This window comes from Desmodus rotundus, chromosome 3, assembly GCF_022682495.2.
Source record: "Desmodus rotundus isolate HL8 chromosome 3, HLdesRot8A.1, whole genome shotgun sequence".
Classification (NCBI taxonomy): Eukaryota; Metazoa; Chordata; class Mammalia; order Chiroptera; family Phyllostomidae; genus Desmodus; species Desmodus rotundus.
Genome location: NC_071389.1, coordinates 28,745,946 through 28,771,784, shown reverse-complemented (window position 1 = coordinate 28,771,784; position 25,839 = coordinate 28,745,946). Strand labels below are relative to the sequence as shown.

General features: G+C 44.2%; 1 protein-coding gene across 11 annotated transcripts in view; it reads right to left on the bottom strand.

Annotated features, from left to right (window-relative positions):
- The window catches only part of ST3GAL3 (ST3 beta-galactoside alpha-2,3-sialyltransferase 3), a 166,906-nt gene extending 142,013 nt beyond the window's left edge, over window positions 1-24,893 (bottom strand). For 2 of the 11 annotated variants that reach the window (XM_053920279.2, XM_053920281.2), the window contains exons 1-2: window positions 24,699-24,881; window positions 8,692-8,836 (exon numbers count right to left, since the gene is read on the bottom strand). In XM_053920279.2, coding sequence (XP_053776254.1) covers window positions 8,692-8,806 — 115 coding nt within the window. In that variant the 5' untranslated portion in view covers window positions 8,807-8,836; window positions 24,699-24,881. Of the gene's footprint in view, window positions 1-8,691; window positions 8,837-20,472; window positions 20,491-24,698 lie in introns of those variants that run through there. The other 9 variants (XM_053920286.2, XM_053920291.2, XM_053920283.2 and 6 more) reach the window with 6 other exon arrangements.
- Between the last annotated feature and the right edge of the window lie 946 nt (window positions 24,894-25,839).

The following is a 25,839-nucleotide window of genomic DNA, read 5'->3' as shown; positions in this document are numbered from 1 at the left end:
CCTCCTTTGACTTTCCCTCCTTTCTCTCTGGCTGCTCGGGCTTCTTTCCCTGCTTTCTTAATAGTTTAAGAACCATTGTTTAGCTTTGGCCGGGTTGCTCAATGATTAGAACATTTGTCCTGATACATCAAGGTTGCGGGTTTGATCCCTGGTCAGGGGGCACGTGCAAGAATCGATCGATTAGTGCATAAATGAATGGAACAACACATTGATGTTTTTCTCTCTCTTGCTTCCCCTCTCTTTCTCTAAAATCAATTAATACAAAATTAAACAAAAAACAACAGCCCTGGCTAGTGTGGCTCAGCAGATTGAGTGTCAGCCTGTGAACCAAAGGGTCACCGGTTCAATTCTCAGTCAGGGCACATGCCTGGGTTGTGGGCCAGGACCCCAGTGCGGGGCACAAGGGACACAACCACACACTGATGTTTCTCTCCTTCTCTTCTTCCCTCCCCCCGCCTCTAGAAATAAATAAATAAAATCTTTTAAAAAACCCCACTGTTTATTCAGGGTGACTTTATAAAGAGTGACCACATGCTGCTCACCCCCCAGTGGGTAGTTCCCCAAAGACTGGTCCTGTCTTCTTTCAACCTGTATCCTCTCTGCCTGCTATCAGTTTCCTTCCCTGAAGGTAACCAACATTATTACTTCTCAGTTTTATGCTTCCAGAGTTATGTTATGTATATGTGTGCAAATCTGTATGTAATACATATGCCTGTGTGTGTATAAATATGAACATACATGTACGAGAACTTTCCCCCCTTTCTATATAAATGGTAGCATTCCATCCCAAACTGACACAGTTTCAAGGGGATACCTTCAAGCAGCAACCGTCACAGGAGATAAAACTGTGGCTAAAAATATTTTCAACCAATATTTATTTGCCGGACAACTGGAGTGAACCCACAGGAGAAGATCAGATTAAAAGTATCTTCTCCCATCCTGGCCTACTGTTTCAGAAGATCTCACAAAGTAGCCACGAATTAATTCAAGAGCTAGAGGGAAGGAGAGAGCAAAGGTCAAAAACTAAAAGGTTAAGAGTCTAAATAAGATTTTTGCCAGCTGTGGTTAGTTACCTAGGAAAATTTTTGGTTTGATTTTTTTAAATTAAAGTTTTCTAACTACACAAAAGTAGAGAGAAGAGTGTAATGAACTTCATCTTGTTACAAGCTTCCTGCTTTTGTCTCTTCATTCTTCGCCCTGCCTTCCCCTGCCCCTCCCCTTCTCCTCTGGTTTTGGCTATCCTGCTTTACACAGGTCCCCACCATCCTGCTGTTTCGTCCCGAAGTAGCTCCTCTGGACATAATCATAAAACACAAGGACATTTCCTCACACGACTACAATGTCATTATCACATCTAACAAAGTTAATAATTTCTTAATATCAAATACTCGGTCCATATTCATATTTCACAATTATCTCAAAAAAAAATCCTTTTTTCAGTGGGCCCCTTGAGTTTTAATGGAACTCTACAGCCAAAGACATTCCAAGCCCAGCCTGCAATGGCCTGTGACTATTAAATCTTAAAAGAATTCCCAGTCTCAAATCTGCACCAATAGGAAATGAGCTGCGAAAGCCCTGCAGCTCCCAGGAGGGGCATTCCTCCCACGGCCCACCCTGACCACCCTGACAGCCCACCTTGACGTGGCCTTGGCAGATAATGGTTAAGGAAGAACCATCCTATACCCTTTAGCTGTCTTCCTCCTACCCCAACAGTCCTAAACAACCACTAATCTACTTCGCCTCTACAGTCTGCCTATTTTGAATGTTTCATAGAATACATGGTCCTTTGTGGCTAGCTTCTTTCACTTAGTGGGCATAAGTGTTTTCAAGGTTCATTCATGTTGTAGGATGTATCAGTATCTCCTTATTTTTTTATTGCTGAATAATATCCCATTGTACAGACATATCACTTTTATTTATCCATTCATCAGCTGATAGACATTTGGGTTGTTTCCACTTTGGCTATTACAAATAGTGCTGCTATGAAAGTTCACGTACAAGTTTAACGTGGACATGTTTTCATTTCTCTTGAGTTTATACCTAGGAGTAGAAGTGCTGGGTCAAAAGGAACTGCCAGATTGTTTTCCAAAGCGGCTATACCATTTACATTCCCACGGTCAGTGTAGGAGGGCTCCAATTTCACTACATCCTCACCAACACTTGTTACTATCTGTCATTTTGACTGTAACCATCCTAGTGGGTGTTGAGGTGTTAAGTGGTATCTCACTGTGATTTTGATTTCCATTTCCCTAGTGATTAATGATGTTAGACATCTTTTCACGTGCTTACTGACCATCTGTGTATCTTCATTGGAGAAATGGCTACCCAGGTCCTTGGCCCATTTTAAAAATTGGATTGTCTTTTTATTGCTGAGTTATAAAAGTTATGCTTTCTATTCTTTCCCATCTTTTCCATTGAGAATAAAAGGTTCCTAACCATCTAAGAGAGTATTGATTGTTCTTTTTCGACACATAAACACCAGAACTAGGTTTAAACTCATTCAAATAAATCAATGGCAGCTTCACACCATCATACAAGTTTCTGAAAGCCAAACGATCAGTAACAGCTTCACTTCAATTACCATGCTTCTGAAACTCACTCAATTCAACAACAGCCTTATTCACATAATTGGGAATCCATGACCACAGGTCAACCAATTCGGCCCGGCCAGTGTGCGTCAGTGTTTGGAACAAAGTTCCGTAAATCAAAAGGTCACGGGTCCGATTCCTGGTCAGGGCACAAGCCTAGGCTGCAGGTTCAGTCCCCAGTCGGGGCACATATAAGAGGCAACCGATCGATGTTTCTCTCCCTCTCTCTCTCTCCCTCCTTACCCCTCTCTCTAAAATTATTAAGCATGTCCTTGGGTGAGGATAAAAATAAATAAAATAAAACAGAGGTCAACCAATTCCTAGACACTCTTACTTCTGAAAGTCCACCAATCCCTGAACTCCATTTTTTTTAAGACTAAAATAAACAGTGGTTCTTAAACTTTTGGTATCAGGCCCTTTTACAGTCTTAAAACTTACTGAGGACTACACTCTTAAAACTTACTGAGGACTCCAAAAAGTGTTTGCATATGTGGGTTAATAATTATATTATTTATTATACTGAAAGTTAAAACTAAGGAATTTAGAAAGTATGAATTTATTTAAAATTAATAGTAAACCCAATAAATATTACCATAAACAATACCATTTTAAGAAAAAATAACTTTTCTAAACAGAAAACTTAGAAAAAGAATAGTTTTACATTTATGCAAATCTCTTTAATTTACAACTTAATAAAAGAAATCTGGCCCTGGCATGTGGCTCAGTTGTTGGAGAGCGTGCTCCCATAACCAAAGGGTTGCAGGTTCAATTCCCAGTCAGGGCACATGCCTGGGTTGCGGGTCCAATCCCCCTTCTGATTGATGGTTTTCTCTCTCTCCCTTCCTCTCTCTGCAAAAAGTAATGAAAAAATGTCCTCAGAATTAAAAAACAAATTTTAATAAATAAAAAAATTGTTGTAAAAAAATCTGGATTTTCACCAGTTTCTAAATTCAATATGTTGCGAAACATGTTTCGACTATGCACCCAATGTAGGAACAATTAACTACACAAGGCAAACACTGACAGACATGAAGGGAGACACTGACAGTAATATAATGGTAACAGTAATACACTAGGAGACGTTAACACCTCACTGGCATCAATGGATACATCATCCAGACAGAATATCAAGGAAAGAGCAGTTTTAAATGACACTTTAGACTAAATGGATTTAACAGATGCTTTTAGAACATTTTACCCAAAAGCAGAATATACCTTCTTTTCAAATGCACAAGGTACATTTTCAAGGATAGACCACGTATTAGACCACCCAAAAAGTCTCAATAAATTTTTTAAAGTATATTTTATTGATTATGCTATTACAGTTGTCCCATATTTTTCTCCCCTTTATTCCCCTCCACCCTGCACCACCCCTCCCTCCAGCATTCCCCCCTTAGTTCATGTCCATGGGTCATACATGTAAATTCTTTGGCTTCTCCATTTCCTATACTATTCTTAACCTTCCCCTGTCTATTTTATGCCTACCAATTATGCTTCTTATTCCCTGTAGCTTTTCCCCCATTCTCTCCTCTCCGCTTCTCCGCTGATAACCCTCCATGTGATCTCCATTTCTGTAATTCTGTTCCTGTTCTAGTTGTTTGCTTAGTTTGCTTTGTTTCTTAGGTTCAGTTGTAGATAGCTGTGAGCTTGTTGTCATTTTACTGTTCAGTTTTCATCTTCTTCTTTTTCTTAGATAAGTCCCTTTAACATTTCATATAATAAGGGCTTGGTGATGATGACCTCCTTTAACTTGACCTTATATGGGAAGCACTTTATCTGCCCTTCCACTCTAAGTGAGAGCTTTGCTGGACAGTGTAATCTAGGTTGTAGGTCCTTGCCTTTCATGACTTGGAATACTTCTTGCCAGCCCCTTCTTGCCTGTAAGGTTTCTTTTGAGAAATCAGCTGACAGTCTTATGGAAACTCCTTTGTAGGGAACTGTGTCCTTATCTCTTGCTGCTTTTAGGATTCTTTCCTTATCTTTAATCTTGGGTAATGTAATTAAAATGTGTCTTGGTGTGTTTCCCTTTAGATCCAAGTTCTTTGGGACTCTCTGAACTTCCTGGACTTGCATGTCTAGTTCCTTTGCCAGATTGGGGAAGTTCTCCTTCATTATTTTTTCAAATAGGTTTTCAATTTCTTACTCTTCCTCTTCTCCATCTGGCACCCCTGTCATTCAGGTATTGGGACATTTCAAGTTGTCCTAGAGGGTCCTGAGCCTCTCCTTATTTTTCTGAATTCTTGTTTCTTCATTCTGTTCCAGTTGCATGGTTATTTCTTCCTTCTGCTCCAAATCGTTGATCTGAGCCCTGGTTTCCTTCCCTTCACTGTTGGCTCCCTGTATGTTTTTCTTTATTTCACTTTGCATAGCCTTCACTACTTTCTCTGTTTTGCGTCCATACGCAATCATTTCTGTGAGCATCCTGATTACCAGTGTTTTGAACTCTGCATCTGATAGGTTGGCCATCTCCTCATCACTTAGTTCTTTTTCTGGAGTTTTGATCTGTTCTTTCATTTGGGCCATATTTCCTTGTCTCGCACACCTGTTACATTGTAAGGGGTGGAGCCGTAAGTATTTGCCAGGGCGTGGCACCCCACTTCACTGTGTTGTGGTGCTGTAGGTGGGGGAGGGGTCAGAGAGGGAACAGTGCTGCTTGCTTGTCTCTCGCCCTATTTTAAGTCACTTCCCCCGCTACCCACAAGCTAATCGGGCTCTTCTGGTGCTGATTCTCATGTGGGTGGGCTTGTGTACATTCAAGGATCCCATGGGCCCCTCCAATAGACTCTTCTGTGAGAATGGAAGTTTCTCCTGCTGCTGCAACTCACACAGGTTCTTCCAGTGAGAGGTTTTAAGGCTTTAGTTTCCTATGCTGGAACCCTGGGTTGTGCAGTCTGACTTGCTCCTGTGGTTCCTCCCGGTTTATCTGAACGCAAATGTGGGACCACCTGGTCTGCCAGCTGCAGTCTCACCCACCTGGTTCTCCAGCTGCCTCCTTGCCGCATGTCCTCTCTGCCCTAGCTTCCCATCTCCTCCCCTCCTACCAGTCTGGATGAATGTTTTTTCTTTAACTCCTTGGTTGTTGGACTTCCATACAGTTTGATTTTCTGGCAGTCCTTGTTGTTTTTTGTTTTAAAGTTTGTTGTTGTCCTTCTTTTGGTTGTGCGAGGAGGCAAAGTGTATCTACCTATGCCTCCATCTTGGCCGGAAGTCTGTATTGATTAATTTTAAATGGTGAATCCACCTTGAAGTCCTTAGTCACATCATATTATCTTTATTACATGAAGTCTATCTAGAAAAAAGTGCAGCCATTGTTAATATAACAAGAACAGTTTGTGCAATGACACTGATGGGACCTGGCAGCCAAGGAGAGAGGAGTGGAATGGACATCTGTGAACAATGAAGACTTCACTGTACTAGTCAGTGGACGCTGGAGACTCCATTGAGTGAACATGTGTACTGTGTGGCTGTTGCATTCAAAATGACTAAGTGGATAGAGCAACAAATCTGCATCAATATTTGCATTAAGCTTGAACATTCCTCTGCAGACTGTTCAGATGATTCAGAAGGAGACAGCTGTGGGCAACTGGTGATTGGCAGCTTCATCTCGACATCATGCCCGCTCACGCATCACGTCTTGTGCAGAGTTTTTTGGTGAAACATCAAGTCACCCAGGTGACTGATCCTGCCTACCGTCCAGATTCAGCACCCGGTAACTTCTGGCTTTTCCCAAAACTAAAATCACCTTTGAAAGGGAACAGATTTCAGACCATCGATGAGATTCAGGAAAATATGACAGAGCAGCTGATGGCGACTGGGAGAACTGCGTGAGGTCCCAAGGTGCCTACTTTGAAGGGGACTGAGGTGTCATTATCCTAGGTACAATGTTTCTTGTATCTTCTTCAATAAATGTTTATTTTCTTCATATTAGGTGGCTGGATACCCTCTGGACAGACCTTGTATATGTTCCAAACCCCACTTTACAAGGTTATCGTTTTGGTGTTTTTATTCTCACCCAAGGACATTTTTTTTCATTGATTTTAGAGAGAGAGAAACACTGATGTGAGGTAGAAACATCAACTGGTTGCCTCCCATATGTACCCTGACCGGGGATTGAACCTGCAACATAGGTATGCACCCTGACCCAGAACTGAACACCTGTGACCTTTTGGTTACCAGATGACACTCCAACCACCTGAGCCACACTGGGCAGGGCAATAATTGGTTGTCATTTAAGCAAGTTAAGAGAAGAAAGGAAAAGAGTGTTTTACATTTGCCCATTGTTTATTACTTCCTCTATTTTTCAGTTCAAGAATTTGCATTTGGTTCCTTTTTATCATTTCTATTTTTCTGCTGAGACTACTTATCATTCACCCTAGTTTCCTTTAATTCTTTGTACTATTCATAATAACTACTTCATTAAGTCTAATATCTGGGCTATCTCATCTGATGAATCATATCTTGCTTATCCTTGCAAAGGGATCACATTTTCCTGTTTGCTTATATGTCTAACAGCTTCCTGACCAACAGACACTGTGGATATTACATGTAGAAACTATGAGTACTGTTAACTTCCTCTGAAGAGCATTCATTTGAAAGAAGTAAATTAAATAAAATTAAATGTGTAAATTGCCTAGCCCACACCCTGACACACAACAGGTTTTCCATTTGAAGTTAATGTCTTCTGACTTCGCTAGGAAAATATTTAATCCTTCGGTATGCCTTCTACAGGTCAGTAGCTCTAACCAGAAAAGGAGACCCCATCCCTTGCATGTATTTCCATCTGTTCTTTGGATACAGATAAATGGATACATTATGGATACAGACAATGCCTCTGACTACAGAATTTTGCCCTGCACTAATATAAACACTCTTTATTTTGGGTCGTCTCCTTGATTTTAAAAATAAGTTGGAACACTGATATTTAAATAAACTCTGGAAACACAAAGTAATTAGGGATAATTATAGGCTAAGCAGTGAAGAGGCACTTAAACATCCCATATAAAACAATAAATTAAAGATATAACACTGTATTTTTAAAATTGGCTTGAAACTGCTTCAGTAGTTTGGGCCAGGTGAGAAATAAATGGACTACTTCATAGCAACAGTTCCCACGTTAAGGTTTCAGTATGAGGCCAAATGCTAGCTGCCTCTTCCAACTCATTCTAACTCATTTCAGCCTCCTATCGAAAGACTAACTCCACTCTCAAGTGCATTCTACACTACTAGTCTTGGGTAGTTGTTTGTGAAAACAAAACTACTTCAGAGAAGGGACGTTCACTAGGAATCAAACCACCCTATATTGCCCACGACAACCTCAGAGAGCCTTCAGACCAAAGAACCAAAACAAGGAAAAGAAACTACTTGTGGTCACTATGTGATACTTCAAGCTACTGCCAAAAGTAGAATGTGCAAGGCTGCTGTTGCTCAGTAGGAGGCCTTCAACTGCCAGCCTAAAACCACACACGGGCAACACTGGATGAATCGAAACCAAGTCCGAGGGGCTCAGGCAGCTACATCAGACACACTGGGTAACACGTAGGACCCCAGGCACAAACGGAAGCAAGGAATCAGGAGTCACTGGGAGAGGCGGGGCATTATTCTATTCAGGTACAAGTTCAGTGCCAGCAAAGGCTAAAGAGATTAAGTAGACAGAATTTCTTTAGGGAAAATAAAAGAGACAATATTAAACTGAAAATTCAAAGAAAAGGTAAAAATGAAGTTTTAAGGGTAAAAAAAACCCAACTTCACTACCAAGCCCTAAAACAGTAAATGGCAAATGGGAGTGGCAAGACACTATAGTAAATAAAAAGAACAACATTTAAGGACTAGAAGTACTGATGCTGCTTGAGTTTTCATTGAAGAATAGCACATTTTCACTGGGTTCGTAAAAGGATTTGCCATGGCATGCAGTTGATTTTGTTTTCAGTTCTTAACCTACAGCAACCAAAGTGGCAGTCAATTGCTAAGCCTAAATTGCAGAAACGGTCAGTGGAGTCTCACTGCCCATCTCTGAAGAATACGAGCGCATTGCAGCCACACGAAAACCCGATAGTTCATCTGCAACAGGCTCTCCCTGAGGGTAGACTAGAGTGACCATACTTACTGGAGTCCTCCCACTGGAGAAAATGTAGCTTCCATGCAGAATAATACAAAAATCCCAGTACAAGAAAAAGGCAGAGGGCTAGCAGCAGATTGCGCACAAATACCAAGAGTCCCATCTTCACATGATTTACGATTTCCTACATGACCTAAAAAAAAAACAAAACCACAAAACAAAGCCAATTTAGGTCTTAAAAGACAAAGCAATCATCTTATTGACATACTCTACCTTAAAGTAAGTATTTATAGGGGAATTTCCAAATGAAGAACAACCTGGGATTACCTTTAAGTTCGTGACACAGCACCTTCCCATCTGCTCATCCCCTGTGTCACGGCAACGGCTTCGCCAGTCACTGGCGCCCAAGTCAGGACTCAGCAGTCATCCTGTGTCCCACCTCTCCCTCATTCCCAACACCAGTCAGTGACCAAATTCTTGCAATTGCAACCTCCCAAATAAGTGTCAGATCACACCCCCTCCCTACCGTCACTACCCTCCATCCACACCACCACTGTGTTTCCAAAGACAAGTTTCCCTGCCTCCAATCTGCACTCTCCCAGGCCCGTTCTCCCCACAGCACAGGGGCAGCCTGTTAATAACACTGAACCTGACATTACTTCTCTATTAAACCTCTCAGTATTAGGATTCTACTGCTTTTGTAACAAAGTACCACAAACTTAGCAGCTTGAAATAACACAATTTTCTCAGGGTACTGTGGGCCAAAAGTCCGGGTACAGTACGGCTCAGCTGAGTCCTCTGCATAGTCTCACAAGGTCAAAACCAAGTGGTCAGCAGGGATTTCTGGAGACGCTGGAAATGAATCTGCTTCCAGGTTTACTCAGGCTGTTGGTTGAATTCAGTTCCTCGCAGCTGCGGGGCCGGGGCCCTCACTTCCTGGCCGGCTGTAAGGCAAGTCTTTGCTCCTGCACTCCTTCTCCTGCCTCCGCACGGTCCCCTTCAGCCAAGGTGGGTTAAGTCCCGCTCACTCTGAATTTCTCCACCTTCTTCTACCACATCTTGCTTCTGCTTCCAGCCAGAGAAACTTCTTTGCTTTCCAGGCTCATGTGATTAGATTGGACTCCCTTGAATAATCCAGGAAATCTCCCCCTCCCCAATCCCACTTGTTGAAGGTCCACGGCCTTAATGCCATCTGCAAAGCACCTTCTGCCATGTAAGGTAGCGTATTTACCAATTCCAGGGATTGGGGTACGAACATCTTTGGGAGTCATTCTCCCTAACACACCTTTCATTCAATTCTCAATTCCTTTAGAGTAAAGTAATTGCTCTTAGAGGCTAGCAGCTTCTGACTGTGCCCCTCTTCACTCTCCAACCCACCTCTCACATCTCCCGACCTCGTCTGAGTCGGGAGTCTGGGCTCAGAATGTCTGAGCCCAGCCATTCTTTCTGTTCACTGAACTCTGCCTTACTGTTTCTCTGCCCAAGACCTGCCTGGGATACATTCTCTACCACCCTATTTCACCTGCTGCGCAGTCTTCAATACTCCCCGTAAGTGTAACATCAGCCAAGAAGACTTCCCAGGATTACCCTTCACCCTCACTCAGATGTCTGAGCCATGAGATAACACATGAAAGAAATTATGTATAAACATTATAAATGAAGTGATAAAAAGTTATCATTTACAGACTGTGTAACTGTCTACCTAGAAAAGTCAAGAGAGTCAACTGTAAAAACATGAGAATAGTAAGTTCAATAAAGTACATGATTGTAAGATTAAACCAAAAGCATCTTAAAAACTGTATCGGCAATAACCAATTAGAAAAAAATTCATTCATGATGACAACAAAATCTATAAAATATCTAAAAATAAACTTAAGCAGAAATGGGCAAGATTTTTACTGAAAGACATAAAAGATCCAAATACGTATAGAGGTATAACAGGTTCCTAACTGAGAAGATTCAGTAATGGAAATATGTCAGTTCTCTATAAATTCAGCCTAACTCCAGTCAAGATCCATGATTTTTCTAAAATCTAAAGTTAATTCGAAGACTCCATGCCCAAAAGAAGCCAAGAATTTTTTTAAGTAAAAAATAATGAGATGAGGATTTGCTTTACCAGATGGCAAAACATTTATTGTGCCTGAAAGTAGGAAAATGCTCAGAGAGTGAGTCCACATAAAAGAGAGGCCAGCTGGAGGGGCTCCTAAAGGCCAGATCCGGAGCATTATAACCCATTAAACAAGAATGTAATAACGGAGCCCTGGCCAACATGGCTCAGTTGGTTGGAGCATTGTCTCTTGCACCAAAAGGTTGTGGGTTCAATTTTCCATAAGGATACACTCCTAGGTTGCGGGTTCAGTCCCTGGTCGGGGCAAGAACAAGAGGCATCTATCCGATTGATGTTGCTCTCTCACACTGATTGTCTGTCTGTCTGTCTGTCTCCTCTCTCTCCCCCTCCCTCCCTCCTTCTCTCTCTCTCTCTCCCTCCCCCACATACACTTCCTCTCTCTATATAAAATCGATAATTTTCTTAAAAAATATAATAAATGAGGAAAGGAGAAAACTCTTTTAGAGTGTCAACTAATGAATGCAGAAGGAATAAGGTAATTAGAAAAAAATCACAATTTAGCAAGCATTTTAGCAATAATTCAGCTAAAAAAATCAAAGGATGGTAAAATTAATGGGTAAAATTTTGAGAAATGGGATCATATATAGTCTTAAAGTATCTCCCCATAGGATACTTATTAATTATAGAGGGGAACAGAGTAACTTTACAATGGAGAACTCCGATAGGCACTACCATAACCTAGCTGAAGATACGATATATAGAAGTCCTGTGTAATATTCTTGTAACTTTTTTGTAAGTCTGAAATAATTTCAAAAATTAAGTTAAAAAAGAGAATGTTAAACGAAATGCTCAAATAAATGTCCAAATAAACATCCAAATAAACATCCAAATAAGAGGTTATGTAGCCACTTAAGATGTTGTTTATGAAAATATTTTAAGAATTTCACATGGGAAACACATGATAAAATATTGAAAAGATATTAAGATACAAGTATCATATACTCAACTAAAAACAGACTAGGATAAAACATAAAAAGCTAATAGATTAAAGCTGAGTGTTTCTGGCTGTGGGGATGCGCTGGGCCCCCTCGCACAGGCGTAGAAAGACTAGCAGGCGAGGAGCCGTGGCTACCCGCAGTGAGCCCCCCGCCGCAAGGAGGGGCGCAGCCATCTCGACTCAGTCCTCCTCACAGGTTCATCTTAGAGAAGGAGGTGTCTCTCTAAGGTCCAAACTGCTGCAACAAACACTAAGTGCCAGGGATGATGCAAGGCACAGAAGACACTAAGACAAGCACACTCAGACCTCAACCTAGGAGTTGTCTGACTTCCCACTTCCCGCTCGCTCTTCAATGCACCGTGACCCAGTCTGGCTCCCGACTGGCATCTGAAACTGTGAGAGGAGATGCAGCCCGGTGGTGAGAGCCCTTTCTCTGCCTTCTCTGCCTAGCAACGCCAACCCATCTTTCAGGGCTCTGTTCAAATCGCACTTCCTTCAGGAAGCTTTCCCGTTATGACCCTACACTATGGCTGTCCGTGCTCCCATAACAGCCCATGCTTACCTTTATCATAGCATTTATAAAGCATCGTGTGGATTTTTGTGTCCCTGCAAAGAATTAGCATGCAATTTGAAAGCAGAATCCATGACTTAGGTCTCTGAATCATCCACATTTAATAATATAGTATCTAATACATACCAACACTTAAGAAATGTTGGTTTAGAGTTAAATAAATACATTTCTAATTATATGCCCCTACTGTAGACATAATTAATACAGTTAGTACACATTCCAAAAAGGAATATATATTAAAGGTATAATTTGTGTGTGTGTGTGTGTGTGTGTATATATACATAAAAATTCTAAATGTAGAGAGCAGTGTGGGATACTGTCTGAGGCTTTTTACGATTCTCACTCCTCAGATGCCCCTAAGGCAATCTCATTCCACTTCTGTGACTTCATTTACCGTCATTACCCCAAACTTCACATATTCCGTCTAGACCTCTTTCCTAAGTTCCACGTGCATTTATTTAATTTCCTGCTCTACACGACCATCTAGATGTTCCACCGATGCCTCAGACTCCCCTACACACCTCCTCTTTCTCCAGTGTTCAGACACCTTCACAGGTGTTTCTGTTGGAAACCTGGAAATTATCCTTGTCACTAACTCCCTTCTCAATCTTATCTCCCCCTCCAAGTATGATCAAGTACCAAGTCCTGTGAATTTTACCTGTTAAATGCTTCTTGAGTCCATCCAACCACCATCCTAATTCAAGTCACTATACTCTAAATCTTTTGCTTTGACTAGAGCCCACTAATAAGCCTCCCATATCCATTCTTGATCCTCTCCAATTCATTCTCCGCATAGCAGCCAGTGTGAACTGACTTCATTCTGTAAATTTCCCCACTATCCTTCCGGTAAAGTCTCAAACTCCTTAACAAGGCCTATTAAGACTCTGCATGATCTGGACTCTGCCCACCTCTCCTCCCACATCTCCAGCCTTTCTTCTCACCTCACCCCGGTGAGTCTGCAACACTGAGTGTCTGTCAGTTTTGAATTCACCATGTTCTCTCCTGGCGTCAGGCCGGAAGCCTTCCTGACCCCAGCACATCACCTAACCGACCACCACCCACCCTACAGGCCTCCCTGTGACAACTTTCATAGCACCTGTACCCCCTCCCATCACATAACACACTTGTAACCTATGAGTATTTGTTATTTATATTCTGGCTAATCCAGGCAGGAAAATGTCTATTTTGCTCACCATTGTATCCCTGCTAGGTATTCAAAAATTATCTGTTTGCTGACTGAAGATTCAGTCAGTAATAGTATGCATTAAAAAAAGGTGAAAAGACAATAAGGTACATAAAGCTACGTTATTTTAATTAGCCATAAAAAAATTAGTTAAAATTTGAACTCACTGAAGCAAACTCCTGTCATTTCTAAAACATTCTATAATCTGGTTTTGTTTTGTTTTGTTTTCAGAATTGTCCCAGGCAACAATTTTTTGCCTGAAATGTCAGAATTTTGCCTACCTTCCAATATGAGCCATAATGGATATGAACTCAATTATAACAAAATTACATGGAGCAAAAACCACAAAATATTTCCTGAGCATGTCTCCTGTGAATATTTTTGAGGCAAGGTAATTAGAAGTTATTATATACTATTTATTACTCAGCTTCCCAAACAAGTTACTGAAAAGCTCATCAATTTTTTATGACATTTTTGCTGAATGCACACCTCCTATTCAGACTTTATGCATGACTAAGCAGATTTAAGTAGTTAATAAATATGCAATATATTAAATTATTCTATGTATAACTATGCATTTTCTAATTGCAGGTCAATGTGAGGGATAAAATAATTAACATTGCTCCTACTCATGCAGCACTATGAACCAACCACAGTTCTAAGAGATCTGTAGGATTTAATTCACTGAATCTTCTCAACAATCCTATGAGGTTCTCACTACCATTATATGGAGAAGAATCCAAGGTCCAGAAAGGTCAAATTAGCTTGGCTAAGTTCAGAGTGCTAGTAAGCGGCAGAGCCAGGATTCCAACCAAACGAGCTGGCTTCACTTACGTAACATTTTTCATTTGAAGAGGCAAGACTCTAATAACAGAACAATAATAAAAAGAATCTGTACAAAACAGAATCTGTACACAAACTATACAAAAATACTGCAACAAAAGTGGGAAAAAGGAATGGGGAAGGTGAAGGGGAAACATAGTAGATGAAGACCACGCAACAGAAAATATTTTGTCACAGAACAGATAAAGATTGTTGACAAAGATTCTCCCAGCCTGCTCACTCTATGAAGCAAGGGCAAACCTACAGCAGAGATTAAAGGGAGAGCTCAGGGAAAAGACAGTAAATAAACATTTTAAAAATAAAATGAAATCTGCACTCAGTAAAAGTAAACAAAGAAAAATGACACCATGACGAAAACAAAACTTTCAGTGGAAGAGAAGACAGTGGGCACTGCTGAAAATACAGTAAGTCATACAGGCCGTGACAGAGAAAGAAAGAGCAAGATGAAATGAAAAATAAACACGTTTAAAAGGATTACCAAAACAAAAACACTTAGTGGCGGCAGTCACAGGAGATTCCACAGAAGCATAATTAGCATCTGAAAAAGAGAACCAAGAAAATGGAACCAAAAAAAGATATGCAAAAACGGACAATTAGAGCTGGGCGGAGAGCAAGTAGCTCGCTGTGGTTTTGCTTTGCATCCCGAAGGCTGAGTCATGTGGGGCATCCTTCCGTGTGCTTAATTCCCCTTACCTGTTAGTGGCTTATCTCACAGTGCTCCCATTCTGTTACAGTTAATGATTCTTACAGTGAACACCTGCTCGTAGCACGGTGTGGTTTGTTCTCCCGACTGGGCCCAGACTCCCGTAACGCGGGCAGTCCGTGACTTTCTAACTAGAATGTAGGTACCTACCAAGGTTTTAAAAATAGAAGACAGAAGGGAAAAGCTGAAAAAAATTTTGTCCCTGGTCAGATGCTTCCTTTAGAACTAACTAAGAAAAAGCCTAGGGGAGTGGGGTAAAAATCCAAGGAAACAAAACCTTAGTTTTTCATGTTTTAAGTTCATCTGTTTTATTTGTTTAAACCAGAAACAGACAAACAAAAGACAACTTTCTGAACAGGAGCTGTTAAGGTTTGGTTTTATTGGGGTTTTGCATATTTTTTTAATGGTGTTCAGAGAGCGAGGGTTCTAGACATATAATTTTTTTATTGGAAAAAGGTGGCTTTTATGTGAAAGCTTAAAAATGCTGAATGTCATTGGTCTTGAGAACATGCAACTGGAATGTTTAAGAAGATAACCTTCCCCTGCCCAAGCCAACTGAGATTAACAAGGTGGTGGCTGGCGCGGAAGGTGGCTGGGGAGACAGCGACAGGTCCCGAAAACCGGAAGCGGAAAACCGCAGCCCGAGAGCCGCCGCCAACAACGCTGGACGGACGGGCACGGGCTCCAATGCGGCCGGCGGGCCAGCTGGCGGACCTCCGCTCCGGACTGTGTGGCCACACAACAGGTAGCAAAAGCTCGTACGAGAGTTTTAAAACTTAAATTTTTAAAAAATATGTTTAATGATTTTTAGAGAGAGAAACGTCGGCTAGTTGCCCCCTGTATGCACCTGGACCAGGGGTCAAACCCACAACCTTGGCAAACTGGAACCACACTCCACCCAACTGAGTCATCCGGCCAAGGCCCCTCTGAGATTGTAGATGTCTTAGGCCTATGTAGTGGTTTCATTATTGTTTATCTGTCCGTATCTTTTTAAAAGGCAAGGAAAGAAATTAATATTGTAGAATAATTATGCTGGACCCACCCTGGGAGCTGTCATCTTATCCATCCAGGCGGAAGCCATTGCTATGCACCCGAGCACAACGTGGGGGCACCGGCTCCTGCCCTCGAGAGCAGTGTGATGCACGCAAAGTGTGAGCACGGCACAGGCACTGCGACATGGTGGAAATGAGTAACTGTCTGTCTGTGAGGGTTAGGAAAAGCTTCAGTGAAACAGCTGAAGCCGCAAAAGGGTGTAAGAGGCCTTAGATGCCATGCTAAGGAGTCTGAAATTTATCCCATTGGCAATGAAGAACCACGGAGGGATTAGCAGAGAAATGACCTAGTCATGTCTGTATTTCAGAAAGATCACTCAAGTAGCAATATGGAGGACAGCCTGGAGAAGGCAAAGGCAACAGCAAGAAAACGCTACTGTAATAGCTCAGGCCATCCACCTTCAGACAGGATGGACAGTCCTCCCCCAGTATCCCAGGGGGATTGGTTCTAGGACGCCCAGGGATACTACAATCTGTGGGTGTTCAAGACCCCTTTATAAAATGGCACAGTATTTGCTTTATATAAAATGCCTTAGTATTTGCATATAACCTTTCCCCTCCCTCCACATACTTTAAATCATCCCAAATTACTTAAAATACCTAATACACTGCAAATGCTGTGTAAACAGTTTTACACTGTATTGCTTAGGGAATAAGGACAAGAAAAAAAAGTCTGTGCATGCTCAATACAGACTCCACCACCCAGGCCTAACTGGGTGGTGCATGTCAGCAATACTGTACCACTGCCCCCGCCCCACCCCTAAGTATTTTTAATTCTCCGCTGGTTAAACCTACAGACGCAGAACCTCAAAATGATTCACCAAGGTGACCAAAAGAAAATATCAGAACTCTTATTTATAAACTTTATTGACACTGGCCTCCTCCCACAATCGCTGTGTCACAGGTCTGGAGGCACGCAAGGTTCAGGGAGAATCCTCGAGGAGTGTGAAAGCCCCACAGCGTGGGGCAGCGGTGTCATCACAGTTTCATTTGTTTTGTGATGCAGCGCGGTTTATGCTACAAGATGACACCAATGTGGTCAACTTCGGGAAAACTGGATGTTTTAAACAGGGCCTTTGCTAAACCTGACAACAAGACGGCGAGTAACCATGAAACTCTTGTACCTAAAGAAGGCTCTGGTCATCCTCTGGCCAAATGCATGTAAGATTTCTGAAACTGAAAGAGCAGGTGTATACTTCTCTCACATAAAAATACTGGTGTTCCAAGTTGGCCGGTATTTTCTGGGATGGCAAATGTCTGCTAGAAGGATGTACCTAGCAGATATTCCAAAAATGCACACATCTGTCCTTTCAAGGTAAAGGAGATGTCTTAACAAAAGCTAGAAACTAGTTTCCTGTTTTTTGTTTAAAGAAACAATGCTAAGTGCATTCTGAAAACACGTCTGGCAGTTTTCTCATCCTTATGTTTTCACTGACAGAAAGGTGTAAAAGTGTCACTTATAAAAACTCTCACATCTGAATGCCAGGAGTTTTCAAAGTGCGATCCAAGGACCCTTGAGGGTCCCTGAGACCCTTTCGGTGAATCCAGCGGTTTAGAACCATTTCCATAACAATTCTCAGACACTGTGCCTAGTTCACTCTCGTTCTCTCACCTAGGTCCAGCAGAGTCTTCCAGAGGCTAATGGAATGTGTGCTTATGTTTTAGTGCATTACATATCAATAAACAAAACCCACAAAAATGAAAGTTCTTTGGAGTCTTCAACAATTTTTAAACTTATAAAGGGGTCCTGAGACCAAGAAGTCTGAGAATCACTGAAATAGAAGGGGGGACCCCAAAAATCCCAGAATTATCTTCTAGAAGGAGGGCCCCTTCTAGTACAGGCTTCCCCTGCTATGTAAGTGATCTAGGAGCCCATCTGTATCAGTATATACCAGCTGGCGTTGTTGTGAGAGGCTGCGTTCAGCCCAGTGAATTTTTTTGAAGACTCTTTCAGCATGTTTTCCCATTTCATGATGGGTGACTTATGAGCACACTTAACCACACAGTGCTGTGTTCAGCAGTTTTTGACCAAAAATGGCACGACCCCCATGTCCCACCCTCCCTATTTGCGCCCCCAGCGACTTATTTTTTGTTTCCCAGGATGAAAAAAGTTCTCAAAGGGAAACGTTTTGCCAATGTGGAAGAGATAAAACAAAAAACAGCAGAAGCACTAAAAGGCATCAGAACTGACAAATTCAAACACTATTCTGAGCAGTGGAAAAAACGTCTCAATAGGTATTGCATCAAATGGAGATTTCTTTGCAGGTGACTGAGGTTTAAACATGTAAGAATACACATTCTTTATAAATAAATTCTGAGTTGTTGTTGGGTTTTGTTTTGGTTTTTTTTTTGGTCCTCCCTTGAATGCTTTAAAGACTTAGTAATTGAATTTCCTAATCTATATTTAACGTATTTCAAACACCAGGTTTCAGTGGGCTTTCCGGCCACGTTATAAAACACATTAATACGCCATCTTTCCATTATCTTGTAAGAAAAACTGACATCAAAGAAAAGGGAAATTTCCTGACATATAGACAAACACTGAAACAAGGCAGGAGATGACAGTCAATCAGAGTAACGTAAATTAAGTTGTACAGGAGTTCCGAGAGGAGCAGCACCTGTCAGCCGGGTGACCAGGGAAGAACCTACGGGAGAGCAAATCTAAATTAAAGCCCCATTATCATCTTCACAAACACGTTCCGAAGGCTGAGGAGGAGCACAACTTCAGGCGGGCAGGCGAGCGTGGTGACGACAGTGACAGGCTGAAGGAAAACCGCATCACTTTAGCCGCCCGAGCAGTGAGCACATTACAGTATCAGTATCACGAGTGCATGCATGTCTGCGTGTGACTTCCGAGTGAGGGCTGGGAAAGGCTGAATAGCCACATACACTCTCTTGGCATTTAAAGAATGTTTAAATTGGTATAATAGTCGTACCAATTCTTCCCTTCTCAATCTTGGAATAACTCCCTCACGCCTAAAACTCCCAAACCAGCATCACCAATGCTGGCGGTGGTTATCTCCAGGTGGTGGGTTTTAAGGCTAATGACCACCTACTGTGAACCAGGTTACATACTAAACATTTAGAATCCTAAAACTAGTAATTTTATTATAAGAGATTATGTCTAATAGTACGGTACCAGGGTTTTTTTTTTTTTTAAGATTTTATTTATTTATTTTTAGAGAGAGGGGAAAGGAGAGAGAGAGAGGGAAAGAAACCTCAATGTGTGGTTGCCTCTCATGTGCCCCCCACTGGGGACCTGGCCCACAACCCGGGCGTGTGCTCTGACTGGAAATCGAACTGGTGACCCTTCGGTTCGCAGCCCACACTCAACCCACTGAGCCACACCAGCCAGGGCACAGTACCAGGTTTTTTATATCTGTAAGCTTGATCCTCAAGCAACCTTCAAAGATAATGATTTTTATCTCCATTTTAAATACTTGAAAACCAGCAGGACACAAGAGGTCCTGAAGCTTGCCCAAGGTCCTACCACAGAAACTGGGCTAAAATCCTGGCCCACTGACTCATTTACAGAGCTCTCCTCTCCCCAGGGAGGTCATGGACACAGTCCTCACGTTACTGCAACAGCCTCCCTGGTAGGCACCCTGCCCTCCAGTCTCACCTCATTCCAGTCTCTCCTCACACATAAATATTGCACGACTCCTGTATAGCAGCCGCTATTGTTGCAAACCCCAGAACTTCCCGCGTGAGGGAAACAAGACATTCGCTCCTCTGCTTCCTCCACATGCAGTGACCCTCCTAAAAGGGAAAGCTGATAAAGTCATTTCCTACCTCTGAATCCTCTGAGTGGCTCCCAGTCACCCGCAGGACGGAGCTGAACTCCCGACCTCACAGAGCCTTCACAATCTGACTTTTGCAGCCTGCACACCATCCCCAAATATACCCTGACCTTTGCCATTCAAGCATCTTCAGGATGCAACCGTTTGTGTTTCTAGGTCACTGCACGTATTATTTCCTGTCTGAAAAGCCTTTTAAAACCCCCACATCCACCCAGCTAATAACTGGTGATTGTTTAAGACTTAGGGTAGGTGTGAACTTCTCTGGAATATAGGAGATTCCACAGAATCCACAAGCACAGCCCTTGTTACAATGTATTCTAACTACTGGTTTACTGGCTTCTGGTCCCACCACACTGAGGCCGGGGACATACCTTTCATATTTATCATGCCTAGTGCCAGGACCTAGCAGAGCCTGGAACAGAGCTCGTGCTCAATGAACACTTGTGGGATGACCAGAGCGCCTAGTCCAGTGGGAGACACAAACACGTGTACGACCAAGTATGATAGACATGAGAACAATAAAGATGTGGCAAGAACGCTGCCCAGGGAAGGGAAAAAAGGTCAGAAACCCCTGGAGGAGCCCTTCTACCTGTGTCCCTGCGGTCTCCTTACCTGGTGTCTCAGTCTCTTTCAAATCCTGCTGTTGCTGTTCCCCATGACCGCGAGCACAGCCGTGAGCGCCTACTGTGAACCAGGTGCTATGCGAAGCACTCACATAACCCCCGTCACCCTCATGACCGCCCAGTGCACTTTGCTGCCAGGGAAGCTCGGGCTCCACAATGAGACACTTGCTCAATGTCAGACAAGCAGCGGCAGAGCCAAGGTTTGAAGCCAGACCCCATGTCCTGAGCCAAGGCTCCAAACAGCACTCAGTGCTTCCGTTCCTCATCAGAAGCGAACTCTCCTCCCCAAGCACCAAAGTTTGACAGCCTCAATTAAACCCAATTAAATCAATATGGCTGAACTAAGATTCCCTTCTTATGTTAACCATTCAAATGAAAATGTACCTCAAGTATTACACATTTCCTGGTTTCTTAAATTGAGTACCTTAAATGTAATTTAACTTTTTGGGTGTCTCAGGACCATTCCTGTGTTTACCACAATAGGGTGCCCTCAGCAAGGACTGCTGGGATATAACAGATTCCCTTTCGTTGACAGCCTTGGTCTGTGGGCACTGAGAGCACTTACAGCGGAGTTCTGACTTCCCAACTCACCCTCACTCCCATGCCTAGTTAGAGCTATTATTTCTTGCCAACGTCAAAGTTTGTCTCAAGCAGCCCATCTGATTTTGCTACCTCTAATCTTCTCTGGCAACAGTCCCCAGCCTTTTCGGGACTGCTTGCCCGGAAGACAGTTTTCCACAGACCTCGGCTGGGGGGCTGGGGGTGCGGTGGTTTCGGGACGATGCAAGCACATTCCGTTCAAGCTCCCCTCCCGCTGTGCAGCCTGGCTCCTAACAGGCCCCGACCCCTGCTGGTCTGCAGCCCGGGGGTTGGGGACCCCTGTCCTATGGGCCATGGCACTCTTAGAGATGTGACAGTCATTTGTGCTGTTTGCAAGGCATTTCTGGCTCTTTGCCTACCAGGCTCATGCCAAGATTGCAACTCCCCGCACTTTTTTGAAGTTAGGCATGGCCACGTCACTTGCCTTAGCCAATGAAATGTGAAAGTGACACATAGCACTTTGGGACAGAAACGTTAAAAGCCAGTTTGCCCTGACCACCATCTTTCACCCGATCAAAATGACCATGGAAAGACCACGTTAAGATGGAGTTTCCATCAGCCTGGGTCCCCGAGTGACTGTGAGGAGCACGGTCCCCTGTGCACTCACGCTGGACATGCGGGATGGAAGAGAAGTCAACTTGGGAGCCACTCAAGTCCCGGGGGTTCTATGTTAATGCAGCCCAACCCAGGCTGTCCCAACCAGTACAGCAGATCTCTCAGGAAGTAATTCTCCCATGTGAGTAACTTTATTTACAGATTTTGTAATGAATACTTTGTTTGCACAAAGAATTTTCTTTGCAGCCATCCTGGTTCAAAACTACATTCAATATAAAATACATGTGCCAAGCACCTACTATGTACAAAACACTGGGCTAGATGATGAAGAAGACATTCCATCTCTTGAAAGAGCTTCGGTCTTATGTTGGCAACTGTGGCAAAAAGGCAGACTCTGGTGTTATAACAGTTTAAGCAAGAGACAAGTCCCGTCTAGATGGGGAATCAAGTACAGAAAAGTTTCACAAAGGCCCTGGCTGGTGTGGCTCTGTGGATTGAGTGCCAGCCTGCAAACCGAAAGGCTGCCAGTTCGGTTTTCGGTCAGGGCATGTGCAACCCAGGCAGATCGATATTTCTCTCCCTCTCTTTCTCCTTCCCCTCCCCTCTCTCAAAAAATAAAATCTTGAAAAAAATAGAAAGAAAAGTTTCACACAGGAAATTCCGTATCAAATGGCCCTGAAACATGGGTGAGAACCAAAGATTAAAGATTGAAATGGGTCATTTAATGTAGAAAAAGCAACATGAGCAAAGATATAGAGCACAAAGAGCAAAGCACAAAGAGCAAACAGTCCCACTGATCTGGAAAATATAATAAAAATCTAAGAAAATGGCAAAAAAAAAAAAAAAGAGTTTACCCACAGTGTCCATGCCAGGTTTGTCTATGCTTAATTCAACAGACAGGAGGCAGCCACTAGGTCTCAGCTGGGAAGCGAGGTATGTGGAAGTGACAGCAGTGCACATGATAGATGGAAGGGTAGCGAGAGTGTCGGGGGTTTCTGCAATAAACCAAGGGAATGGCATATCCAAGGCCCTACATCAATGTGATTGACAGTAGGGACAAGCAGCAGCAGAGGCCAGAAATAATGCAGAGGCAGTATCAAAAGACCTGGCAACCAACCGAACCCGGAGGGAGAAGAAAGAGAGGCAAGCATGGTTCCTAAAGTATGAATGCTGGTTAGTGGAGAGGACTGTTACTCCACAGCTGAGGTTAATCAGAAACGTTTCAAGGCAAGTCAAGTGCTGTTGTACAGCTTTTCTAACGGCTGGCCGCAGCTCCATCAGAAGCAAATACTATACTTGATCATCCTTTGCGCCACCCAGGAAAAGTTACTTCTCCATTAGATGCCACCTCCAACTGCATGGTGCGCTCTTTCCAACAGGAAATGCCCTGGAACCACCGGGAGCGTTTTGGGTTCTCTCCCCTCACCTCACCTTCACCACCCTCACTTTCTCACTTCCTTGCTCCTCCTCCGTCATCATCCACCCAGGCTTACCCACTCGTGGCTCAACTGGACCCTTTTCCTGCAGTGTCACCATACCTACTGTCCCAGAATTCTGGAGACCGCATCACTAGTGTCCGATGTCGGCGTGCCCTTTATTCCCACAACTCACCTAGAGGCCCATCAGAACGAGCCTGATACCTGATAGGTCTTGCGTTCTCCACAGTTGCCTTGCTTTGCACACAACACATACTAAGTAGACGCTATGATGATCCGAAGTCAATTAATTTCTAAAAATACGCACATCTTATTTCCTCATGTAACTTGTGAGATGGAGAGATTCATCACTTAATACTTAGAAAGGTCCTTGAATTAAGAACCTTTAATCTTAAGAGCTGCTATTATTTTAAGAGATTATTTGAAAATACCATTTTGCCATAAATTTTTGTGCCAGCTGCCTTTTAATCCTTTTGACTTGAAGGTATACCAAACGGCTCAGCGATCATCACCCCAGGGTGATTATGACTTACAGATAACCCAGTTTTCCATGGTGACTTGCTTTCAGAAGCCTAGTAAGAGCTGTTTGCTACCATCCTGTTCAACTAGCTATATAGGACACAGAGCAGCGACTTTTAACTTTTCCACCTTGTCGCACACGTAAACTAATTACTAAAATTCTGCGGCACACTGAAGAGTGTATTTTTTTGCCTGACAAAAAAAGAATAGGTATAATTTTGATTCATTCACAACCAATGGCTATTGTGTTGACTGTTTTCACTTTTTTATTGGAAAATCTGGGAAAAGAGGTCAGGGTCAGGCGTTGCATGTATTCTTTGCGGTTTACAGGTTGAAAATCACTGGTATAGACAATCCGAACTATAGCCACAGAAAAGTTTGTATCTTTTTTTTTAAACAAAGTAACAGCTACCTCCATTGGTCCCTCTCTCAATTAACTACAATGATTCGATTCAGTTTCACTCGTTCCTCATATGTCAGGGAAACAGAAATGAGGTTTATCAAGGAATTATAAAAATGGCACTGCTGTGAAAAAGAATCCAAAACATTTGTAGGACACTAACCTGACCAAACATGCTCTCATGACTAAGATATTTCCTCTTGCAAAGGAAGCAAGAGAGGCGTACTCTGCCAATCAGACTGACCCTGGTCCCCTAAACACCCGGCTGGCAGTGCAGCTATGACAACCGCTTCTCGTCCGCTGCCGATTTCCGCTAGGGGGGTCCCTGGACTTTTCCCTCCTCCCCGCAGAGCGGACGCCTCTGCGCCAAGGTGCGTGGTGCTGCGGAGTCTCGCACGCAGATGACCTCAGCCATTCGGCCGGGAGCCAGCTGTCCTCTCCCCTCAGGCCTCGCAGCCCCTGCCCCTACCAACACGAGGTCGTCCGGGGGACCGGCCTCCCCTCCCGAGCCGCGGGTCCCAGCCGGACTTCGTTATCAGGAGAGGACCCGTCAGTGCCCTGACCCTCCTTCCGCAGCACCAGCGCGCGCGGCTCCGCGCCGGGCCCAGACCCGGGGACCGCGGGCGAAGGGGGAGGGGAGGGGCGCGCGCTGACCGTTAGCCGCGGTGGCTGCTGCGCCCCGACACGCGCGGGACCGGCCCTTACCGCAGCGGAAAGGAAGGCAGCGGGGAGGCGGCGCCCGGCCCGACGCGAGCGGGAAGACCGAGGCGACGGCGTGGGAGACGGCGCCAGCAGCCGCGGGGAACCCCGGGGGGCGCCCAGGACGCGGCGGGCGGCATGGGCGCCGCCATAGTGAGGACGCAGGGGCGGGCGGAGCGCGCGTCCGCGACCGGGGACGGCGGGACCACCAATCCCACTCTCCGCCTCGGCGCCCTCGCCGGGAGTCGGGCATCTGCGGCCAATCGACGCGCAGGAGCCGGGCGGGGCGCCGGGATGACCAATGCAGAGCTGTAGTACGGCCAGTGGGCGGGCACAATCCCGGAGTGGCACCTCCGCACGGGAGTCGCGAGTTTCCCGACGCGACCACCCCGCCCTTCTTCGGGGCCAGCGCCGCAGGCTGTGCGAGGCTGCAGATGGGCCATGCGGTCGCAGACTGCCGGTTCAGCGCTGACGCCCTGACCCGGGTTCTCAGGGGCACGTCCAACATCGGGAGGATTCCTCCACGTCTGGCTTCCCTCCCCAGCGGGCGCGCGTTCGAGATGCCAACGTCTGATGACCGCAGGACTCGCTGCCCGCCAGGATGACCCAGCCTTTCCAGAGCCTGCTTCTTCACCCGCGCAGGGGGCCTCTTGGGCGCAATGTGCCGGGTGGCGTTCCACGCCAAGGAGCGCTGCCAGTTCGTTCCCTGAGGCCCAAGGCTTTGGCCTCCAGGGGCTGGGCGACCCTGTCCCATAGTGTGAGTTAAGGGTGGACGAGGTTCTCAGGCTGCGCTTCTGTATTACCAATTTCGGAGCCTTGCAAAAAATTTTGTCCGGGGATAGGACCCCTCCGCCCCGTCCCATCCCATTTAGCCCAGCTCTTTCCCGTCCTACTCTCTCATCAGCCAAGGCCAGGCATTCGCTTGGGCGTGATTTATCTTTTTTTTAAAAGATCTTATGTATTTATTTTTAGAGAGAGGGGGAGAGAAGGAAAGGGAGAAACATCGATGTGAGAGATACATAGATCAGCTGCCTCTCGCACGCCCGCAAGGGGGGTCTGGCCCAAAACCCAGGTATGTGCCCTGACTGGGAATCAAACCGGAGACCCTCTGGCTTGCAGGCCAGTATTCAATCCACTGAGCCACAGC